The sequence below is a fragment of the Homalodisca vitripennis genome, chromosome 4 (assembly GCF_021130785.1).
Source record: "Homalodisca vitripennis isolate AUS2020 chromosome 4, UT_GWSS_2.1, whole genome shotgun sequence".
Classification (NCBI taxonomy): Eukaryota; Metazoa; Arthropoda; class Insecta; order Hemiptera; family Cicadellidae; genus Homalodisca; species Homalodisca vitripennis.
The window spans coordinates 166,819,537-166,841,635 of NC_060210.1; the positions used below are offsets into that span (position 1 = coordinate 166,819,537).

Genomic DNA, 22,099 nt, shown 5'->3' on the forward strand with positions numbered 1-22,099 from the left:
CATTTCCCGGATCTAGACAGCAGTGTGAGGCTTGGCATTATTGTTGAGGAGCAAAATCCTTCTGCCAGCTTGCTGTGATTTTTGTTTTGTATTGCTCGATGGAGCTTGTTTAAAGTTGCACAATAGGCTTCTGCATTAATTTTTGTTCGTCATGACATGGGTTCCACCAGCAAAACACCATACCTATCCCAAAAAACTTTTGAAATGATCTTTGACTGGGACAGCTTTTGTTTAGCCTTCATAGGAGAAGTTGTGTGTTTCAATTCCATTCTTTGGCAGTTCCTTTCATTCAGAGGTGATGTAGAATACTCATTTTTCATCTACAGTTACAAATTAACTCAAAAGTTCATCCCATCCTTTATGATAACGAGCCAAAAAATGTCACTAAACTGTCCAATCTCTTGCATTTCTGTTCCTCTGTGAGTAGTTTGGATACCTATCAAAAGTACAATTTCCTGAAGTTTAGGTTTTCAGAAACAATTTTATAAATTACAGAATTAGAATGAGTCACTGGAGAAGAGTGCAAATTAAAAATCAAATCCAAATGTAAGAATAGAAAATTACATGGAAAGATTGGTTATTGTGAATTGTCTGTCCCCACTAGTTTTTATTTCTATTGCTGTCACCAAGTCTTCTGAAACCACAGATAATCAACCTGAACATTCTTCATCATGAATGTTAATATGGCTATTTTTAAACTTTCTTACCAATTTCCAAATTATTATGAAATGGTGAATGTCAGCAGGTAAATGACATGTTTCTTGCATTTAAAATACTTATCACTGACCGAATTTCATAGGCAGTGTGCAATTCAATAATTTTAAACATGTTGAACGTGCACAGTGAAGCTTAAGAGCTGCAACTGATAAGTGTGTGTTCTCTACGAGTGCTGGGAGATGGCATGCTGCTTGTGACAATCACGCAAACTACAGGACTATAGAGAGAAACAGCTCTTACTATAGAAATGTCCGTCTTATATAATACCAATCCTACAGTTATAAATGGTAGTACATGTTTTAAATCAGTATTACAGGTGCAATTGATATATAACCTAATTTTATAAACATACATTTACATATTTTAGTTTAATTAGTTGCCTTAAAATACAATTAAAAATCGTTAATTATTCTCAGGACAATAAGCTTTCTCAATCAAAATATTGTTTTATTGAGTAGAACATTTCTTCAAGAAGCAGTAAAGATAATGGTTTAGAAGTTTGTTAAAAAAGTGTTAATCCGCTGTAATAAGTTCCCAGTTCAAACAACTTAGTTCTATGAATCAGATATGAAAACCTATTTGTGTGCCTAGTATAATGGAGGTTCACAGAGTTGTACTCAGAAATGTTTATAAGTGTACATCAAAGTCTCATGTATTATGTGTAATGAAGAGACAGTTAATAATTATGTTTAACAATGTTTTATATGATACTTTCTGGTTTGATTTTTTACAGCTAATACATGTGCTTGACATGGTCAGCCATGTCTTCTCTTCTGGCCCATCAATAGTACACTAATTTACACCTTTAGGGTTTATCAACAACCAGTTTTGATAAAAAAATCTCAGCCGACTAGAAAAATATTTAATTTACAGTTTTTTTCTAGAGAACTTGCAAATTAGTAACAAATTAGATTTTTTATTTTGATCTTAGTAGAGAGTTTTGCCAATACAATGTGTGTTTATTCCGACCATGAGAAGATGATATATTCACAAATCGTCATGATAGGAAAGAAACAAAATTGCAAGTGTGTGGCTATTACCTCTAAGCTGGTGAAACAGATTCAATGAAGAGAGATGGATAGTAGAAAATGTTACCTCTTTAATAGAATAGGCTCACCTATTTTTATAGTACTTTCTACACATAGACTTTATGGTAATAAAAAAGGAATGGAAGAAAGAAGTTGCCAATTAGGGTGTTCACAGGTTTTAAATTGAAATTTAAACTATAAAAATAGTTTCACACCTGTATTTTACCTTTATCTTGTGTTTTATGTGTTGTTTACTATGCTTTGTCAAATCTTAAGCTGCCTTTATTTTCATGTAGTTAAAGTTAGTTTATTTTCATTATTATCGTCAAATTATTTTTATTTTTAGTGTAGACAAATTTAATTTTCTAGTATTACTGAGCATGATATTATTAGCATGTTTTTAGCACATGATGTAGGCTAATAGTACACAATCCTGAACCTTGGTTTCTGTTGATCCTGAGTTTATTTGGGGCGGTATGGTTTGTTTTAGTTTGGGGGACGGCGTAGTTTATCCTGTGAGATCGCAACACCAATGTGGACAATACAACTCAATTGGTGTAACTGTCAACAGGTTAGAAATTGGCCCCTAACCTCCTTCCTTCAAGCACGCTTTCTCACTCTTTCGCTTATTTGAGCATGTCTGGTCTGCTATCTTGTGGGACTCTATTGTCTTTTATTGTTGGTTCATCGAGGCAAGACTACCAATAAATGTACTTATTAGTGTCGTTAGTAGCTAGGATTTATTTTACATTGTTTGTTTATGTTTATAATATTTATGCTATTTAATGTTTGTACATATTTTGAAAGTCAATGTAAATAATAATTTATTATTGTTTGATTTGTGTTAAATTTACTACTTGCTATCTTTGTTATGGCTATTAGAAGACAATTCGTATTTTACTAAAAGTTCAGGTGATTATTTTATTTGCAGATGGGAAGAAATCTAATTGTAGTTGTATTTAAGCTGTTCTATTTTGTATAACGGTTACATATAAAGAAGGCACTAATTTGTTGTTATGATTAAATTAAATTAATTTTATGATTGAGTATGTTATAAAAGACTCATGAAGTAATAGTTTTTTTATCCATTGGAGATATTAAAACTGATTATTTATGATAATGTATTTGTATATAAGTTATGGGGTGACATTTTTTATGAATTATAAACAATAAAAAAATGTTTTAATTAAACTTTACTTTTAAATAATACAAAAACTATAATGTTATGAAAGTGTAAGAAACTAACACTTTTCACATGGAATGCTAGAATCATAAAATTTAATTTTGTAAAATTATGTTTATTCAGTTACCAGTGCCTGGACCTATTAAACTTTGTTATGATACCCAAGGATATGGAAGTGATGATGATGATTCACTGTGTATTGCATTATAATCATTAAGGTTTTGTTAGTTCATTATTGGTTTTGTATCTATCTATCTATATATATATATAGAGCTTAAACATATTTTAAATATCTATTAAGAATCCTTCTATAGTAATGGTTATGGCATCGACACTCCAAACCAATAATAAACAAACAAGTTCCTATGAATATGTTGCCACTCACAGAGAAACATGTTGTGTTCATGAATGATTAATTTAATGTAATAAAACTTATCTGAGTACTGGAGTCCAGTCCAGTGAACAGGATTTTGGAATATTTGTTAATTATTTGAAAAATTTGTAATATGAAAAGAATTTTTTATTAATCTTTTCTAAATAAGTTGAATACTTTGGAGAATTCATGTGTCTCATAGATGATTCACATTCACCCTGCATCTCTTCTTCATTAGTTCTGTCATTTGTATTTAAATAGCAAGCCCACACGTTTAATTTTAGGTTGTCAATACTCACTAAACAACTGGCTTTAAAAATTTTAATATACAGCCACTTTTGTGACTTACAGTTTTGGTTAAGTCTAAACTTCTCTTGTTCATGTGTTCTCACATAAGATAGCAACATTTTTTATTCTTATTAACAATAAGAAACTAATTTTTTGATGAAACATCCCATACATTATAAACAAAATTGAATATATGAATTCTTAAAGTATTGGATTTGCGTAGACAAAACTGTATGTATAAATATACTCATAGCTTTATCTAAGAAGATATGAAATCAGTCACGGGACTGATTATTTAATGCCATGTTGACCTTATTCAGGGACATCCGGATAATACGAGTTCACTAAAACAGTTATCTTGTTTAGTAAAAATATGTTTGTACATTAAAACATTATAATGCCGTGGGGGTAAAAGACACACTGTGACTTTTAAAGTGTCAATTTATTTTACCTACTGGCCTGTTACTGAAATGTACACATTTTAAATTATTGTAAGGTAAATCCTTGTACACTTTGCTACAAAAATTATTAGGTCAATCTATTTATGTAAATATTTGTTGTGCAAGATTGTTTGTCAATAATATTGTGAGAGTAAGAACTGAAATACTCTATGCTTCATTTTTATTGAAAGTTAACATTAGTAACTATTAGGTAATGTTATCATTGCACAGTTAAGTAAAAGCATCACACCTATATGCTAGTCATATTATTAAATTTATATTTGTCATATTTTGTCTGTTGTGACAAAAATTAATAAAATTTAATGTTATATCACAGTAGGTGACATCTTATTTTAACTATAACAATTTCTCAAATATAAATAATACTTAATTAAAGTTCTCTCCATATCTATGGAATGTTTCTAGTACATTTGATACAGTGTGGGTGAATTAATTTTTCACCTTGCATATGATCATTGACAGCTTCATCCCTGGATCAAATTATGACTGCTTAGGAAGTCTCTGGATACAAGGTTTACTACTTAGAGCTGTCACCATGTACGCATGGTGTACATCGTAGTACATTCTAATTGGGGATGCTACTTTTATCTAACCTCTTCCGTTATCTGTCCTCAATGAGAGGTATTATAATATATCAGGAAGTTAGATCTGGATACAAGTAGGTAGTTCTTTATTTGAAGTTTGTTTTTGACAATGGAAAGAATTGTGAAGGAAACAGGATTTTTCCAGACATTTGCCATCGATCAGTGATACAAAATAATCAGTAACACTACGTTTCGAGATCTGCAATCTGATCTCATCATTCTGATCTGATCACCATCCTTTGTATCACTGAATGATGGCAAATGTCCGGAAAAATCCTGTTTTCTTCGCAAGTAGGTAGTGTTTAGTGCTGTAACCATGCGTACATCATAGTACACAAGGGATGCTACTTTTATTGAACCTCTTCCGTTCTTTGTCCTCAATGAGAAGTATCATAATAGATCAAGAAGTTAGCTCAGGATACAAGTAAGTAGTGTTTAGTGCTTTCACCATGTACATCTTAGAACACTCTAATAGGGGATACTACTTTTATCTAACCTCTTCCGTTCTTTGTCCTCAATGTGAGGTAGTATAATAGATCAGGAAGTTAGCTCAGGATACAAGGAGGTAATGTTTAGTGCTGTCACCATGCGTACATCTTAGAACACTCTAACAGGGGATGCTACTATTATCTAACCTCTTCCGTTCTTTGTCCTCAATGTGAGGTAGTATAATAGATCAGGAAGTTAGCTCAGGATACAAGGAGGTAATGTTTAGTGCTGTCACCATGCGTACATCTTAGAACACTCTAACAGGGGATACTACTTTTATCTAACCTCTTCCGTTCTTTGTCCTCAATGTGAGGTAGTATAATAGATCAGGAAGTTAGCTCAGGATACAAGGAGGTAATGTTTAGTGCTGTCACCATGCGTACATCTTAGAACACTCTAACAGGGGATACTACTTTTATCTAACCTCTTCCGTTCTTTGTCCTCAATGTGAGGTAGTATAATAGATCAGGAAGTTAGCTCAGGATACAAGGAGGTAATGTTTAGTGCTGTCACCATGCGTACATCTTAGAACACTCTAACAGGGGATACTACTTTTATCCTAACCTCTTCCGTTCTTTGTCCTCAATGTGAGGTAGTATAATAGATCAGGAAGTTAGCTCAGGATACAAGGAGGTAATGTTTAGTGCTGTCACCATGCGTACATCTTAGAACACTCTAACAGGGGATGCTACTATTATCCTAATCTCTTCCGTTCTTTGTGCTCAATGAGAGCTAATGTGATAGACCAGGAAGTTAGTGGATGGGGAGGCTATAGAAATGGTATTAGTGACATTACCAAATTTACAATTTAATCCTAAATCTGTGCAATGTTAAATGTTCAAAATGGTCACCCCATTTTCACCACTTTGGAAGCTTTTTTAAAATCACCACACATACAAGATTTGCTCTAATTGTACATTGGTTTACATCATGTTTTTCTTAGGAAATGTTGATCGATAAATAAAATAATGAATATGATATTGAAAAAATTGTTTACGCAAGATAAACGAAGTTTGTTTTCAAATTTTACATACAAATTCTTCTTCCTAGCATTATTTTAGTATCATCATAAATGTTTTGAAGAAAATCCAAAATGTACAAATGGTGTCCAATTTCATAAGGAATGTAGAGATATAAATAATTTTGTAAATATGTCGAGGAAATTTTCACTCTGTAGCAGTAAAATTTAAAGGTGAAAAACCCTTACTTAATTTTATTTTATAAATTACAAAAGTAATGTTGCATTCGGGCAGCGAGAGGAATCTCAGTATGTTGTGAAACCTTCTTTTTCTATTAATAGCAGATAAACGGACTTTCCATTCAAAAAATTAATAATATGAAAAACTGTCATCGACACATCACAATACTAAATTTGACAGATCTAGGGTTAATATATTCTAGCAGATGGTGTACAACTGCATAAAATTATATACATTGTTCAATCTTATTTCTATGTGATTAATAATTTTGAGCATTGTTTCATTTTTGTTAAATTTTTGCTTATGTTTTTGTTGTTGTTTTCAAATGTGAAGAAATTCAGCATGACAATTGAATCAATATATCTGTTTTGAGACGTTTTGACTTTTATTTCATTTTAGTAGCTTTTAATATGAATTGTGATAATTTGCAACATTTTCAAAACATAGAACAGGAGAAATATATACATTTTTACAAGGATTTACTGTTTTGGAATTTTTACTAATGGGGGGATCTTTTTAACAGAGGCTTGATATATTGAGTGAAGTGAGTAGTAATATATATTGCATGACTATTACAAAACTTTCTTCCATTCCTAATCCATTATGGGAAAATTTACATGTTTAATGGCATACAACTAATAACATTGCTTAGGTTGGTTCCTAAGAAACAGCAAAATTTTAGCTATTCCTTTATTATCTACTATTTAACCTGTAACAGCCTAGTGTAGCCATATGGACACAAGGGTATATTCAGTCCTCACACAGAGAATTCGTTTCTCACTTAACTTTATTATTTGGGCTGATATGGGTTAAAACAAGTTGGTCAGTTTTGCAGATTTCCATTCCAATCCAAGAGTAGGATCACTATTTGTCTCACAAAGTGCAAGAAGAATTATGAAAATTAGGTAAAGAATGAACATAGCACAGTGTCAGGATCTTTAAATGTAGGAACTTGTGATCTTTGTAGTAATCAATAGTCGTATTGCAACTTAAAAACCTCACTTTGAAAGCAAATATACTATTGTTGGATAACTTCATTTAGGAACAGTATCGGTTACAGTGGTTTATCCACTTTGTAGTATTTCTGAGTGCAACTCTTCATTCCCCCTTTATCTAGACAAATGTTTTACTTTGTAAAATCTTATTTTATTAGGATTGCATGAACTAAAGTGGCAATGTTTCAATGCCATTTTATGAAATCATAATCTATTATACCATCCATTGTTGGATGAAGAACTTCCATCAAAAACATATTTATTGCAATTTATTTGCAACATAGTGGTTATTACCAGTGGGTTATGTCTAACGCAGAGGTGACTTAACAATAATTAGTTTAAAAAGTAATATTTAGACTGTTTAGTTATTTTGTACTCCAGTTTTATAGTTTTATTTTATAATATTTACTGCCAGAAAGGCATTTTCTTTTATCTGATATGACTGAGTTATTTACTGGCTCATTGACAAGTCTTACACACATTTGCTTAGTTCAATAAAGCATCTACAGCATATTTTGATAATAATTTACTTGAACTGTTATAATATAATAAAATAATTGTACATTTAATACTTCACTACAATTAGTAACCCTGAGTTATGAACCTAGAAGTCTGCTTGTACAAGAATCAAAATGAGGGCATTGAATAAGTCAGATATGGTTAAATTATGCATACAATAATTGATTAATTCTGCATGAATTGCCAATATACAATATTATTTATGTGTAACCTAACAAATTAGTAAACAAAACAAAGTGAAGACAGCATCATCATTGATGAATAGAAGATAAGTGTCTCTGTTGGTGCTATTGAGTCGAACATGAGGCTATAAATAGCCTATATATAATAAATAAACATACAGTGTCAGTTTCTGCTTGTTATTCAAGATTATAGCCATATTTATAAGGTTATAGACAAACAAAGAGTGCAAATACATTCTTTTTTAATGTTATTGTGGTGGATTTAAAAGCTTTTGTTAGAGTATGAAGCCATTGAGTTATAGACATCTAAATATAACACTCAGATTTCCATAAGTCCATTGGCATTAGAGCAAAATTGCTAACATTCATGTTGTATGGATTCCTGTAAAAGATTTAAACGAAATAACTAATTGAACTTAAAACACATATATACATAAAATAACTATCCTAACACCAAACCGTAATCAAGAATTCTAGTACAGAGTACACCGTTTGTTAACATTTTAACGTTAACATTTTTAGTTTTATTTTAACACTATGTATATTACTTTCATTTTATTGAATTTGTTCTATAAAGCTGTGATATTTTTTCTATCTGAATAGCCAAAATATGATTAGAATTAACCCATTTAGGAAAACACACACTAGTTACGTACCGAATGGTCCCAGACTCAATGGCGAGCTGCACGCTGGTTACCTAGTCTGTATTTAGCCAGTTTTTTTTTTTTTTTTTTTTTTTTTTTTTTATTACATTAACATTAAGAACATTTATTGTTATGGGCCATTCTAGTTTTTAAAATATCTGAGAGATATCGGTGTCATGGTCTTTACTGGTTCCTTTACTAAGATAATAATACATTATTTCATTTCGTTTTGTTGCTGGCAGCACTGAATTGACCTCATGTTTGTTGGAAAGTTTTTTCATTGTTTTCGTTGGTCAGCAGCTAAATTGAAGATTAGGTCTGTTGTTTGTTTTTTTTAGTTGTGAGATTGATCGTAATGGTTGTAAAGACTGCGGGATTCTGTTATTAGATATTGATTATGAGTGCAATTCTGATGTCAGTAATAGTGATGGAAGACGTAATTATTTCCTGTGCTCTAAAACCGTGTGCTGATTCACGGTTTGTGCAAGGATGAATTTGAACGTCAAGATGAAGGTTATTTGGGTTATTTTACAACTGTACATTGTTTTATTATTTGTAAAGTAATTTTGTGTACAGTGAATAAAATAATCTAAATTTCCAAAAAAAAAAAAAAAAAAAAAAAAAAAAAAAAAAAAAAAAAAAGTCAAACAATAAGTCTTGAGTAAAATCATAAAAAAAACATTACTCATTATATTTTCCTTTATTTTATTGTTGAGCTTTCTATTTTAGATATGTACGCATGAAAATTTGTATTTGTGTAAAAACATTGTCATATTGTAGGTATGTTAAATTTAGTTAGAAAGTAATTAAAAAATAATAAAAATGTTAATTTTTAAAAAGTTAAAAAAATTATATACAAGGTCTGTTCAGAAATTAACAGACGTTTTTGAATGGTGCAGCAGTGGGCGGGGCTACAGCCGCCATCAGGCATTCTGTACGCATTGACCTGTAGTTGCACGCGATCTGTATCTCTTTTACTTTACTCACTGTGATAAATTATAATGTGTGCTGCAATTGAAAATCCCGCCACTTGTGAGGTGGTGTCCAGTGATAAGGTTTTTGTTGGTAAAAAATCATAAACCAATTGAAATCTATTGCCAACTGTGTGAAGTTTATAGGAATGGAATGATGAGTAAAAGCAGAGTAAGGCAGTGGTGCATTGACTTAAAAATGGCCGCACCAATTTTCAAGACAATAGTCGTAGCGTTCGGCCTAGCTTAGTGACTGAAGATTTGTTGTTGAAAATCGGACATGTTGTTCGTGAAAATCGCTGTTTCACAATGACTGAACTCTCGGAACATTTCCCACAAATTTTACAAAGTTTACATCATGAATTTGTTGTAGGGAAGCTTGTAGGAAAAACTTGTGTCAAGTTATGATAAATGTCTCAATTTGAATGGGGATTACTTTGAAAGATAGCTTAACCCTTTCAGTGCCAACGTCCGACTACACGGACGTACATAAAATGTGCAAAGAAGAGCCAGCGTCCGACTACACGGACGTGTTTTAAAATATTCGTAAAAAACACAAAAAAATATCTAAACAATCCAAATGTTGTTATAATTGTATTTATAAAGATATAAACTAATAGAAAACATTCAGTTGAATGTATTTCCATTACATTAGTGTTATAAATAAAACAAAATCAAGTGGCTGTGAACGTCGCTAGTCTGAGTCAGCTGTCGTCTGTTGTTTACTAACCAACTACGCAGTTTCGCCGATTGCGCCGAGCTAACTTGTTTCGTTTATTGTTGTAAAATTTTTACAAAATGAAGCGTATTGCATCACCTCTTAGTGAAAACACTGTACGGAGAGTGTTAGAAGACGATAGTAATGTTGTTGTGAGTGATAGTGAAACGGAGAGTGTTTTAGCAAGATGGGGTACTTTGGGATTATACAGACCACACCCAAACATGAATCGTTATTTGACATTTTGATTCTACTGATTACTAGATTTAGCTTAGAACAATATTTCGTCAATATAAAACAGGATTGTCTTATCGCAAACCCCCTCCCCCCATCCTCAGACAGGGTCAAAGTCGAGCGGTCTAGTAGATAACGTGCCGTAATCGGGATTCTCGAGAAAGATAAGCGACCTGCCGTAATCGGGATTCTCGAGAAAGATAAGATAACAGCGACAATAATACCGATCACAATACCTGGAAACTTGTTGATAAATGGAATATTAGTTCTGTTTACTTAATTACATCGTTTTATAAGTTCATTGAAAAACGTTTAAGCGTTGGGGGCATATAACGGAATCTGACCCCATTAACAATTGATAATCGTTGTAATTTTGTAATTAATGAGTTGTTTTTTCGTTCTATAATGTTTATTTCTTAAAATTTTTATTTTTTGTGTTCTTCATACTGGTGTGGACGGTATAATCCCAAAGTACCGCAAGATGTGCGAAAAAATCCAAATACGCGTTATTTTTTAAAAACAATGATAAAACCTTTATTTTTTGAAGATAGATGTAAAACTTTTTTGTGTATGTGTTCAAAAGTATGTGGAGGTTCAAATACATACTCAATTAGTGAACAAGGATTTTTTTACTGGCCTTACATTTACACCAAACTGAAAAATTCATTCATAAAATTTTATGTAAGTAAAAGTTTTTCTAATTTTATATTTTTAATGCACGTTGTAGTAAATTTATTTTCCAGTATTAATTTAAAGCACATTGTTTAGAGCAAAACAAAACAAAAAGTAACAATTTTCATAAATAAATAACAAAACTGTGACAGTTTTTTTGCAAACTGCTGAAAAATTGGCAATTATACGCCTGGCTCTTCTTCTACGCGCACTAGGGAGAATGTCTGGCACTGAAAGGGTTAAGGGTGTACCTTTTTAACCCTCCAACTGTCTTATCATATTTTCCACAGTGTCACCTAATATTTGGGTGGTTTTGCAGGGGCATTTATAAAAATTCATAAAATATTCAATAACTATCAGTAAAATATGTTGTTAAATTATATCATTTTGTTTGGAAAAGATTTGTAGAACAATTTTAAATACATTTTAAAATAAAAAAAAATGTTTTTTTTTTATTTTTAAAAAAGGTCAACACTTTTTTGTTTTTTTTTTTTCATTTAATTTTTTTACTTTCAGTGTATATAACATAATTTAATTGATATCTTTTTTTAAAAAAAATGAGATTGCTATAAAATCTGTAATTTCATTGTGAATACAAAAATATATAACTTTATAATGATATACTAAAAAAAGGAATTACTATGCTCTCATTATGCAAGCGGTTACCTAGCAATGACAAAATAAGAATTTGCATGCTCACACAATTATTTATTTTACTTACATTTTGTTAGTACATAGTAGCCTGTGTTGGTTTGAAATTACACTTTTTACTGTTCAAAAACTTACTGTACACTAAAAAAAACATAAAATTTATATAATTTTTCACAAATTTAAATCAATGTCATCATTATTTGAAGCCAAAGACTTAAAAGAACCATGAAAAGTCTCACGAAGTAATCCAGCGCCGTTATCTTCGTTTTCCGTTTCGGTCAATTCACTAAGATTTTTGGTCCGCAAGAATTTCCCTAATGTCATTTGACCGACAAGGCTCACCCATTGTTACTCTAACGCAGTAAAATACTAGCGCAATAAAACATACCAAATATCGCCACGAGAAAAAAACTACACCTCTCGTTCACAATCTCGCGAACACTCGGACGTATTTCAACTGCGAGAAATCATCACGTCAATTGGTTGTATCGATACTGTCTGGAAACAGACAATAAGGAATTCAAAGGTATACAAAACGATTGCCTATTTCATTAGCTTTGCAATGATATATCATTTATGTGTCTTTGAACGGCATTTGGAATTTATAAAACCTATAAAGCCAGTACATGTCGGTTGGCGAAAATATCACCGGTGACACTACAGAAACGACCGAGTCGGCGCAAAAAAAAATCGCCGACTGACAGTTGGAGGGTTAAATGTATATAAATAACATGTTCCAATTTCAGTTGGTTAATTTTTTATTTCAAAATGTCTGTCACTGTCTGGATAGCCCTTGTAATAATATTTACAAAATTAATAATTTCATTACAATTATAGTATTTAGTATATTAAATTAAAATTTTACTGTAAAGACAGTGGTAAAAAAATTATTGCTCTATCTATTATGGATTTTGTTTTAGAAAGCTTTAACCAAAGTTTTATATTTTTCCCTAATTTAATTACTGCTACCGGTCCTGCAGAAACCTCAATAAATCTTCTTAAGTGGGTAAAAAATATAATGTACACTCCAATTTATTTACATTTTTAATGAAATAGTAAGCACTATATTTCCATGGTAATATAAATCTCATTTTATATATTGATAAATTTTAATTGAATATATTTGCTACTAGCTGTTTTCCTGCGGCTTCGCACGTTTCTCTTAAGCTTTGCCCGTATATTTCTTTGCCTTCAAATAGTGTTTGGCTATTTAATATACGTAACTGTGTCGTAATTGCAGTTTATAATATGCAGGCGCTTTGATAACTTTTATATCTTGCAGTACAGCCTGGTGGTGAGTTACACCAATGGGCATTGCATATAAACCTTCTACATAGAAAAATACAAATAAATATAAATTTTCATAGTGATCAGTCCAGTAGTTTCTGAGTCTATAAAGGACAAACACACAAACATTCATTTTTATATATTACTAGCGGGCCCGGCGCGCTTTGCTGCGCATTTCAATAATTTTTTGCAAAAGTTGCCCGCGGCTTCGCACGCAATTTCCCGTTGAAAACAGTACACTATATTCACTTATTCTTTTTCTATCACATTCTAAACATTGCTGAGATAATTGATAGTCGTTCCATCGTGAGCCTCTTGGGCGTATTATGAAGGTATGTACCATATTCCTGCCTCTATCTAGCTGTTACCCACGGCTTCGCACGCAAATCTTAAGAACCGAAGTCCTTATATTACTTAGTAAATTTTTTTTTTTACTATAATAAATTTTAGATTAAATTAGTTATATCTCCGATGCCACGATTGAGCTTGCTTTGTTGTCTCGATCAAGAGAATATGTACACACGGAGTTTTGAGAACCATACTTCTGTCAAAAAAAACCACTAAGGTTGATTTTATAACATTCTTTATATTTGTAGCCAACGTAAGATAGTAATTATGATATCTGCATTACTCTTCTGATCAAGCATGAGCATGGTTTATATTAAATAAATATTGCAGTTAAAGGTGAATTTTTACGTCAAATTTGAATTGTATTATCTGGATAGTAAAGTCTATGTTTAACAGTGATTGCAAAAACAGTTTAAACAAAATTTGTCGTTTCTCTTAAGCTTACTCTATGCTTTAAAACTATAAGTGTAATATATGTTTACAAAGAACAGCTGATTAAAAATTTGAAAAGACGTTAACATATGTTTGCTGCAATGCATTTCTTATGGGTATTTCTGTAACCAGTGGGGCGGAATCCTGAATCGGGAAAGGGATGGGCATAGCTTATAAACCTTCTCCGTGGAAAAATACATATACGTACAAATTTTCATCATGATCGGTCCAATAGTTCACGATTCCATAAAGGACAAACATACAAACATTCATTTTTATATATATAGATTATTGATCATTGGTGCAATCTGAATTTAAAATTAGGCAATGACGTCTTCTATGCAACCTGCATTACACTACTGATCAAGCAGATTACAATAAAAATTTTCTAAATTTTAAATGTAAACAAATGTTTCTGCCTCTTTGATGAACTTCAGCTGAAAGTATTAACAACTGTTAAGTATCAGTTCGCTTTGTATTATGTGTCGTAGCGCAGTCTGTCGGATCCAATATAAAACACTCTAACATCAACAACGATTTATAATTAAAAAATTAATTAAATAAACTATTTAAATTGGACCAAATTTACTCTAGTATGTATGCCTATGTTACTTCCAGGAACGTGTAGAATCACTGTACAAAATTTCACGATGTTTCGTGCATTGGTTCCAGAGTTATAACGGAACATACAAACAAACATTCGCATTTATATATATATATAGCTATCTTTTCCATCTGTAAGAATATTGTTATCAATATACAAATCAGAAAATCATTTCTTGGCCATCAGCACAGAGTTCCTATCTTACAATAATGCTCTATGCACCTTATTTTTCCTTCAGAGTCTTGTATAATTCTACAATTATTCATTTTATTTGCTTTATCACAGAGAGCTTTATAGAATAGAATAGAATATTCTTTATTGCACATATTCTTGGAGAACCGGGCAAAAGTCATGTTTATGTTACAATTGGTGTATGAGTTAGTGTTTGTCAAAAATTGTGTGTTCTACATTGAACAAATTCTTGGATGGTGTAAATTGGTCGCTCCAGTAGCCAGTTTCTCAAGGAGGCTTTGAAGTTCTTTTCTGGCAGTCTTCTTAGGGATTCAAGTAGAATGTTGAAGAACATTGCTCCTCGATAAGAAGGTTTCCTCTCAAATAAGCTGAGATGATGTTGATTTAGGAGAAAGTTGCTCCTGTGTCTGGTGTTATAGGAGTGTCCGTCTCCAGTCCTTGCTTGCCCTGATTTGATTGTATAGAGGATTGTCTCTTGGATGTAGAGTCCTACTACAGTCAGAATTCTCAGTTCTTTGAAGGCTGTTCGGCATGTGTCAAGTGGTCCTAGTCCTTTTAGAGCTCTAATTGTCCTTTTTTGTAGAACCAGCACCCTCTGGAGATTTGAGATTGTCGTGCCTCCCCAGGCTATCAGGCCGTATCTCAAGTGAGATTCAAACAACGAGTAGTATGCTGTCATAACTACATCAGTGTTGCTGATTTGTGCAATTCTCCTTATTGCGTAAAGACTGCTATTTAGTTTTTGACAGAGCTGGTTGATGTGTGGTTCCCAAGATAAATTTCGGTCCAAGGTGAGTCCTAAATATTTTCCGAATTCTATTGTAGTTACTTCTGGGAGACCATGATAGTTATTTTGAGTAGCTGTAAAAATTAGTTGTTGGGTTTTTGATTCATTTAAAACCAAATCATTTAGGTTGCAATATTGTTTAGCCATATTGAAAGCTACAAAGGAGTCAATGTCTAGTTGATCTTTGTTTTTGTTTGCAAAGGGCTGTATCATCGGCGTACATTACCATTTCACAATAGTTTTGAAGGTATTCTGGAAAGTCGCTAGTCAGAAGGATATACAAGACGGGTCCAAGAACAGAGCCTTGCGGCACTCCTCTGCTTACTGGTAGTGGTTCAGATTTTACTTTTTTGACCGTGTTGTGTGTAGTGTAAGTAATTTCCACAATCTGTGTCCTATTGCTGAGGTAGCTCTTGAACCACTCTATTTCTTTGTCAATGATTCCCAGAGTTTGCAGTTTTTTTGTAATGAGCTTGTGGTCTAGACAATCGAAGGCCTTGGTAAAAGTCCAAAAGTATACTTGTGGCTATATATCCTGCTTCCAATTTATCAATGATGGTTTCAATTAGTTGGACCAGTGGTGTTGCTGTAGATCTGTCTTTTACAAAACCATGTTGTCTCGGAGTAAGAAGGTGGTGCTGTTTGAGAATTTAGATAATTATTTATTAATTATCCTAATTATCCTTAATTTAAATAATTTACCTATAAGAATTGAGTAAATTTAAATCTTTGGGATTTTTTGCAATTATATTCAATTCTTGACTGAGGGAAAGGTAGTAGAAAAGCAACACCTAGAAGAGAGATGGGTGGTTGTGTGAATGTTGAGCTTCCGCTTAGTGCAGCATCTGAAATCGGACTGTCACAGATTTGACTCCTGGAATCTGGAGTCCACGTTCGCCTCTAGAGATCCAAAAAAATGTTGTGTTTAAAGACGTTCAAACGAACTCTGTGTATCATTACAACATCAGAAACACTTAGAACACAAAAGAACTCTGTCTGGTTTACCAGCAACCATCCAGTGTAGTCTAGATGAAGAGGTGTTCTCATTGTCTCATCAGGTGCACAATTGAGTGCTTTACAATGTTTTGGACATGATCCCAATGCTTAACAGAGCAACCTATGGAATGGAGCTTAACTTAACATTCACATTGAATCAACCCTAGCTCACCGTAGCTGTGTTATACAGTATATGGGTGGCAGTGTTCCTGATTCACATTCTATCTTTTAAAACCCAGAAGTTTCTTTGACAATCGTCTCTATGGAGGTGACCTTGATCATTAGGTACATTCAGAATTCTTAATTGACCATCATGGTTAATTTAATATTCTCATAAATGAGCTGTGCAATGTACTCTCTTATGCTCTCTTGAAGTTGGGTATGTAGAAATTTGAAATGCAAAGGAGTTTGCCATTAATATAATTGTGAAGTGAGACAAGTTATCAAATGTATAGTAAACTTAGTTCACAAAAATAAGTTATAAACAACACACCGTTTCACAGTACAATTTATATTTAAAAGAATTATTTCTTGCTTTTTGTACAGTGGCTTAAGGCATATAAAACTATTATTTCTTATACTTATATTTACTTTGACATCAATTGAAAGCTTATACACTCAAGATGTGCCTTTTGCGGATTTGGAATGCATTTGACAACAGGGCTCTGTGCTCTGCGATCTTCCACATTCTCATTATAAATCCTTTTAAAGTATTTTTGTTTAGTTTAAAACCGCTGATTACACATGCTGCTAAGACGGTTATTATCAATCTACTAACCAATGTAATATCATCTAATTGGTTAAAATGATTTGCAGGCTTGCCGTCTTCTCTGCATTAGTACACCAGAAATCTAGGTATATTTTCAGCAATTCTGTGATCTAAATTATTAAAATAATTTTTTGATTTTTGTATAGCAATTTTAGGTATCTGAAGCTATTGTTTTATACACATATTTGGTACCAGGTGATAGCTCTTATACTCTAGATGTGCCTTTCATGGATTTGAAATACATCCGACTATAGGGCTCTGGTCCACGGACCTCCAAAGCTTCAATGTTAATCTTGTGAGAGTATTTTTGTTTGGTTTAAAATAGGTGATTAATATAACACACATGTTGCTTAGGCAGTTATTCTCAACCCACTGAACAGCTAAAATAATAAGCTATGAGTCATTTCAGCAATAAAAAAATACAGTTTTAAACATCTCATATTTAGTTGCAAACATAATTTATTAGTCCCAGATATTTGTGCTTTATAAACACATTTTTACTGCACTGTCTTCATCAAAATGCGGTCTTTAATGCCTAACAAATATAGAATACTTTTATTAACATATTAAGGCAATATTGATCAAATAAGAATGGAACTTTATACAGATAACAGTTATAACCTTATTTAACCTTATGTGAATGTAATATAAGAGAATAAAATATAATTTTAATTGAAATATTCGTTGTGTGTAGCTTAAGTGAAAAATATTTTCAATTTTACATTGATACAGAACAAAAATATATTATTTTGATTTGTTTTGTTTGAAACAATGTAATATGGTATAGTATAAGTAGGGTAATGTAAATGAGTGAGAATGTGTACAGTATGGGAGATGGCATAGTGTTCCCCCAGAGACTTGTGGATGAAGACACAGATCAGTTACTGGGAGGTCGCCAAAGGTGGTCTGAAGATGAGTCACCTACCCACTCAGGTAGGTTATATCACCAGGTTAAGATTATTTAATAATTCAGGATAGTATTCTGATTATTCTGAATATATTTTACTAAAATAAAAAAAAACACACACACATATGTGAAAAAATTGTAATAAAATGAAGAACATAATACACATGTTCTGGTAAAAATAATATGCAATATATTTTTAATATATGTTAGTACAACTTTTTTAACTTTTAAACATCTTTTTGAGTTTTGTTTAAAATTTCCGTTATGTATTATTTTAGATATTTTTAGCTGTACCACGTGGAAGGTCATGAAATTATAAACAAAATTCATGTCATGTAAACCAATGTCAACAATAGATTGTCAAACTTTTATACAATTGGCAGCAATAATGGAAACAATAAAATAAAACAAAATCTCGTTGTTACAGAAACATCCAAATATCACTACAGTAGATTTTCACTAATCCAGCAGATATTTTGGAAGGCCATCAATAAAAATGCTTAAAATGTACAAAATGTATTTTATTATATCGAACGCTATTCAAAAACCGATGTGCCACTTAAATCTTGCCAACCCTATGAATATCCAGTAGCAGCAAATATCAAGATATTGGGGTCAAGGGTAGATCTTTAGGTCTAGTCTACTGCGGAGGATGACTGTAGCAGTTGGTGGGTCTGTAAATGTTAAAGGCAATTAAGGGCGTGCCACCCTTGCCTGCTTTGACTGAAGAGGCTAGTAAAGAGCTGGTCTCCTCCCTCTTCCAAGGAGACATGACTGAGATTAATGTCCAAAATCTTTCCTCATGGATCTCGACAGGAGACTGCACCTCTAAATTCTGATCTGAATTGGAGACTTAAATTATAGCTATTCAGATCTCTAAGAAATGGTATAAGTGGCTGGTGATGTAGTCCTACATGTAAGAAATTTGCCCTACCCTGCCATGTGTGTGGGAAGAAGGCAGGGTGTAGGTGCCAGAATTTTAAACATGGGGTTATTGAGTGGAAACTAACACTAGATGAAATACCACTTTATTTAGAGGAAAACCATTCCGTTACAAGTAGGTTCGTTAACAGGTGCTGCTGTGTGTGGTTTTTCTAAGCTCCACTGGAACACATGCTGCCATCTGTCACTAGGAGAATACAAGTCACTTACACCCCTCATCTATTGGCTAATGTTATTATTTTCATAGTTACAACTACAAATAATACAAATTTATTTGGAAGCAAAGGGATGTAAGTAACAAATTTGGAGGCCAAAGGATATAAATAAATACAAATAATTGAAAATACAGTTTAAAACACATGATTTTTGCCCGAAGTAGACTACATTTTAACAACAAGGTTGGAATAAATAGCGGAATTTGTAATTGAAGCTTAACTCAAATATTCAAAATTGATTTTTGGCTACTTACACCATAAGACCAATAGATGGACTATGCCTGTGTAACTAGCATTACAGCACCTGAAGCCATGTTCGCCATCTTGTTGCAAGAAATGCAAAACTACGCTCAGAATTATGCAAAATGTCAATTCTCTTGTTTCAAATAACTCATTGTCTAGCCAACTTAGAATAAAGATAACGTTTTGAAGCTTAGCATGGATAAAGTTGATAAGTCAAGGACACTAATTGTACCATCCAAAAGCTAAAGAACACTTATTTTATATTTTAAATAGTTATATAAATTTGTATATAAGTTTTTAAACATGACATGAAAAAGTCAGTTGACTGCTACTTTTTTTGTTTTTTGGGCAGGTGAGTTTAAAATGGTGGAATTTGTAGTGATGAGTTAAAATGTCTTAATCATATTTTTTTGGTTAATGTTTTAGGTTGTATGAAAGAGTTTTAACACTTGAGTCGATTGCTTCTCGATATATACCAACACAGTACAGTTCTCTTCTCAAATCTTGGACTTTGAAGATAATGTATAATTATTATTATTTCCAATCAAAGTAACATATTAGTTCATATTTATACTGTAATAAGCTAAATGGTGTAAAGATTAGCTAAGATCAAAAAGAAATATTGTACTTAAAAACTCACTTTCTTCAATTTCACGAAACGTTTGCGAGAAATAAAATCCCGTATTTATTAAACATGTGAAAACACGTAATCAACTGTTTTCACTTAATTAATAATGCTGCAGTCACACTAGGTTTGTCTGTAATTGTTTTTCCTTTTCACACAGCCATATGGAATGCAGAAGTAGGCATGATTTGATTTGATTTAACGAGGAAATATAATAAATTATACAATTTTAAGTACATGACAAAGTGTGATCAATCAGTAGTGACAAGTAGTCCGTGGAGTATGCACACAGACTGCACATATGAGCAGTAGGTGGAGTGAGGGAAGGGGGTGAATGCTCACCACTAGAATGACTCATCTCAGGTGGTCACCATCTTGTGGGCATGTGATTTTCTTGGTTTCACGGCATAATTACCTACGCAACATCTATTGGTCTTGTGTTGTCCATGGCTTACACCCATCTGTTCCTATGTTTTTCATTTGAACATAGGGACAGATTACCTATTGAGCCTGATAGCCCAGACCTAGGAGTAGCAGAATATATTTTATCATATTTATTAACCCTCCGGCTGGCAACGTCGTAAATTACGACTCATTTTTTCCCGCCGTGAACTGGCAGAGTCGTAATATACGACTCATTAAACATCGTCTACTAATTACGTCATAGTTCCGATAATTACCGCTCGAATCGCATAAAAGTTATATCAATTTAATCACAAGATCCCAAGCCTTCTAATAATGTATTCACTTTTATATATATATGAATATTTGTTTATTTTACTGGCCGCTAAAAGCTCCCGACTACTTCCGCGTGACGCGGCTCGGCAACTGTTAGTGCTTGTACATAGTCTTGTTTTTTCATTTGTAATTTTATTTGTAAATAAAAGTGTTTATAACTATGTATTTTCTTTGTGCATAATTAAGTGAACATTATGCATATTTGAGATTTTTTAAATAAAATTAATTTTGAGTTTTTTTTTAATGGCTTAATATAAAAAAGTGTTTAAAAAAAAAAAAGTTTTGAGTTCTGACCATCAAACATCCACCATTATTTAGGCAAGTCAAATTATAATTATGTTTATATTGTACAACATATTCTGCAGAGTAATTTTATGTATAAAGATTTTTTGTTTTCTCCAATAATTAATTGTACAGGATAAAAAATTAAAAACTCTGCACGAAGCTACAAAACAGGGTGCCAGTCAAGGCTCAAATGCGCGCCAGCCAGAGGGTTAACTGTAGGTTAAAATCATGTTCTTTAAGTAAATTGTATATCATATATACTCTTTCATTACCATCCAGTGCGGTAGACTAATATAACTGTCTTAAGGAAATTCTTGTATAAAATATTTCAAAAATACTGTATTATTTTAGAAAAGTTTAATGAGAAAAACAGAAAGTTAAACATTGAATTTAAAAATTATGTTTTTCAGCATTTGTGTAACTATTGCAATTTTGATATTTAATTCAACTACTGCTTGAGTTACATATAACAACCGTGCAATAATATTCAGTCAAGGATAAAGTAGATGCTCTTGACAGCTTTAATGTAATACGGAATAACATTTTCATGTGGGCATTTGATAGTTTATTATAAATTGTATAATGTATGTTTTACAATTCATAGTGTTTTAAATTATATAATAAGTGACTTTGCAGCCATCAATAACGTCTTATAGCACTAAGAGGTCATCATTTGAGGTTAGCTGGCTAGTCTGGCCTCACTTTGGTACATCACTTCCAACGGCAGGAAAATTGTGGCTGGTGAAGGTCTCTACTACTGATACCAACTATTTTATTAATAGTAACAACTGTTTGACTTCTTTTGTCATAAATAAGTATTT

General features: G+C 32.3%; 1 protein-coding gene across 4 annotated transcripts in view; it reads left to right on the forward strand.

Moving 5' to 3' along the window:
• LOC124360556 (palmitoyltransferase ZDHHC2-like) overlaps nucleotides 1–22,099 on the forward strand; it is a 53,438-nt gene that overhangs the window by 24,269 nt on the left and 7,070 nt on the right. The window contains exons 7-8 of one of the 4 annotated variants that reach the window (XM_046814273.1): nucleotides 2,236–2,316; nucleotides 18,150–18,256. The exons of 1 other annotated variant lie outside the window; for it this stretch is intronic. In XM_046814273.1, the coding sequence (XP_046670229.1) occupies nucleotides 2,236–2,316; nucleotides 18,150–18,256 (188 nt within the window). The remainder of the gene's footprint in view (nucleotides 1–2,235; nucleotides 2,317–18,149; nucleotides 18,257–22,099) is intronic. 2 more of the 4 variants (XM_046814274.1, XM_046814275.1) reach the window with 2 other exon arrangements.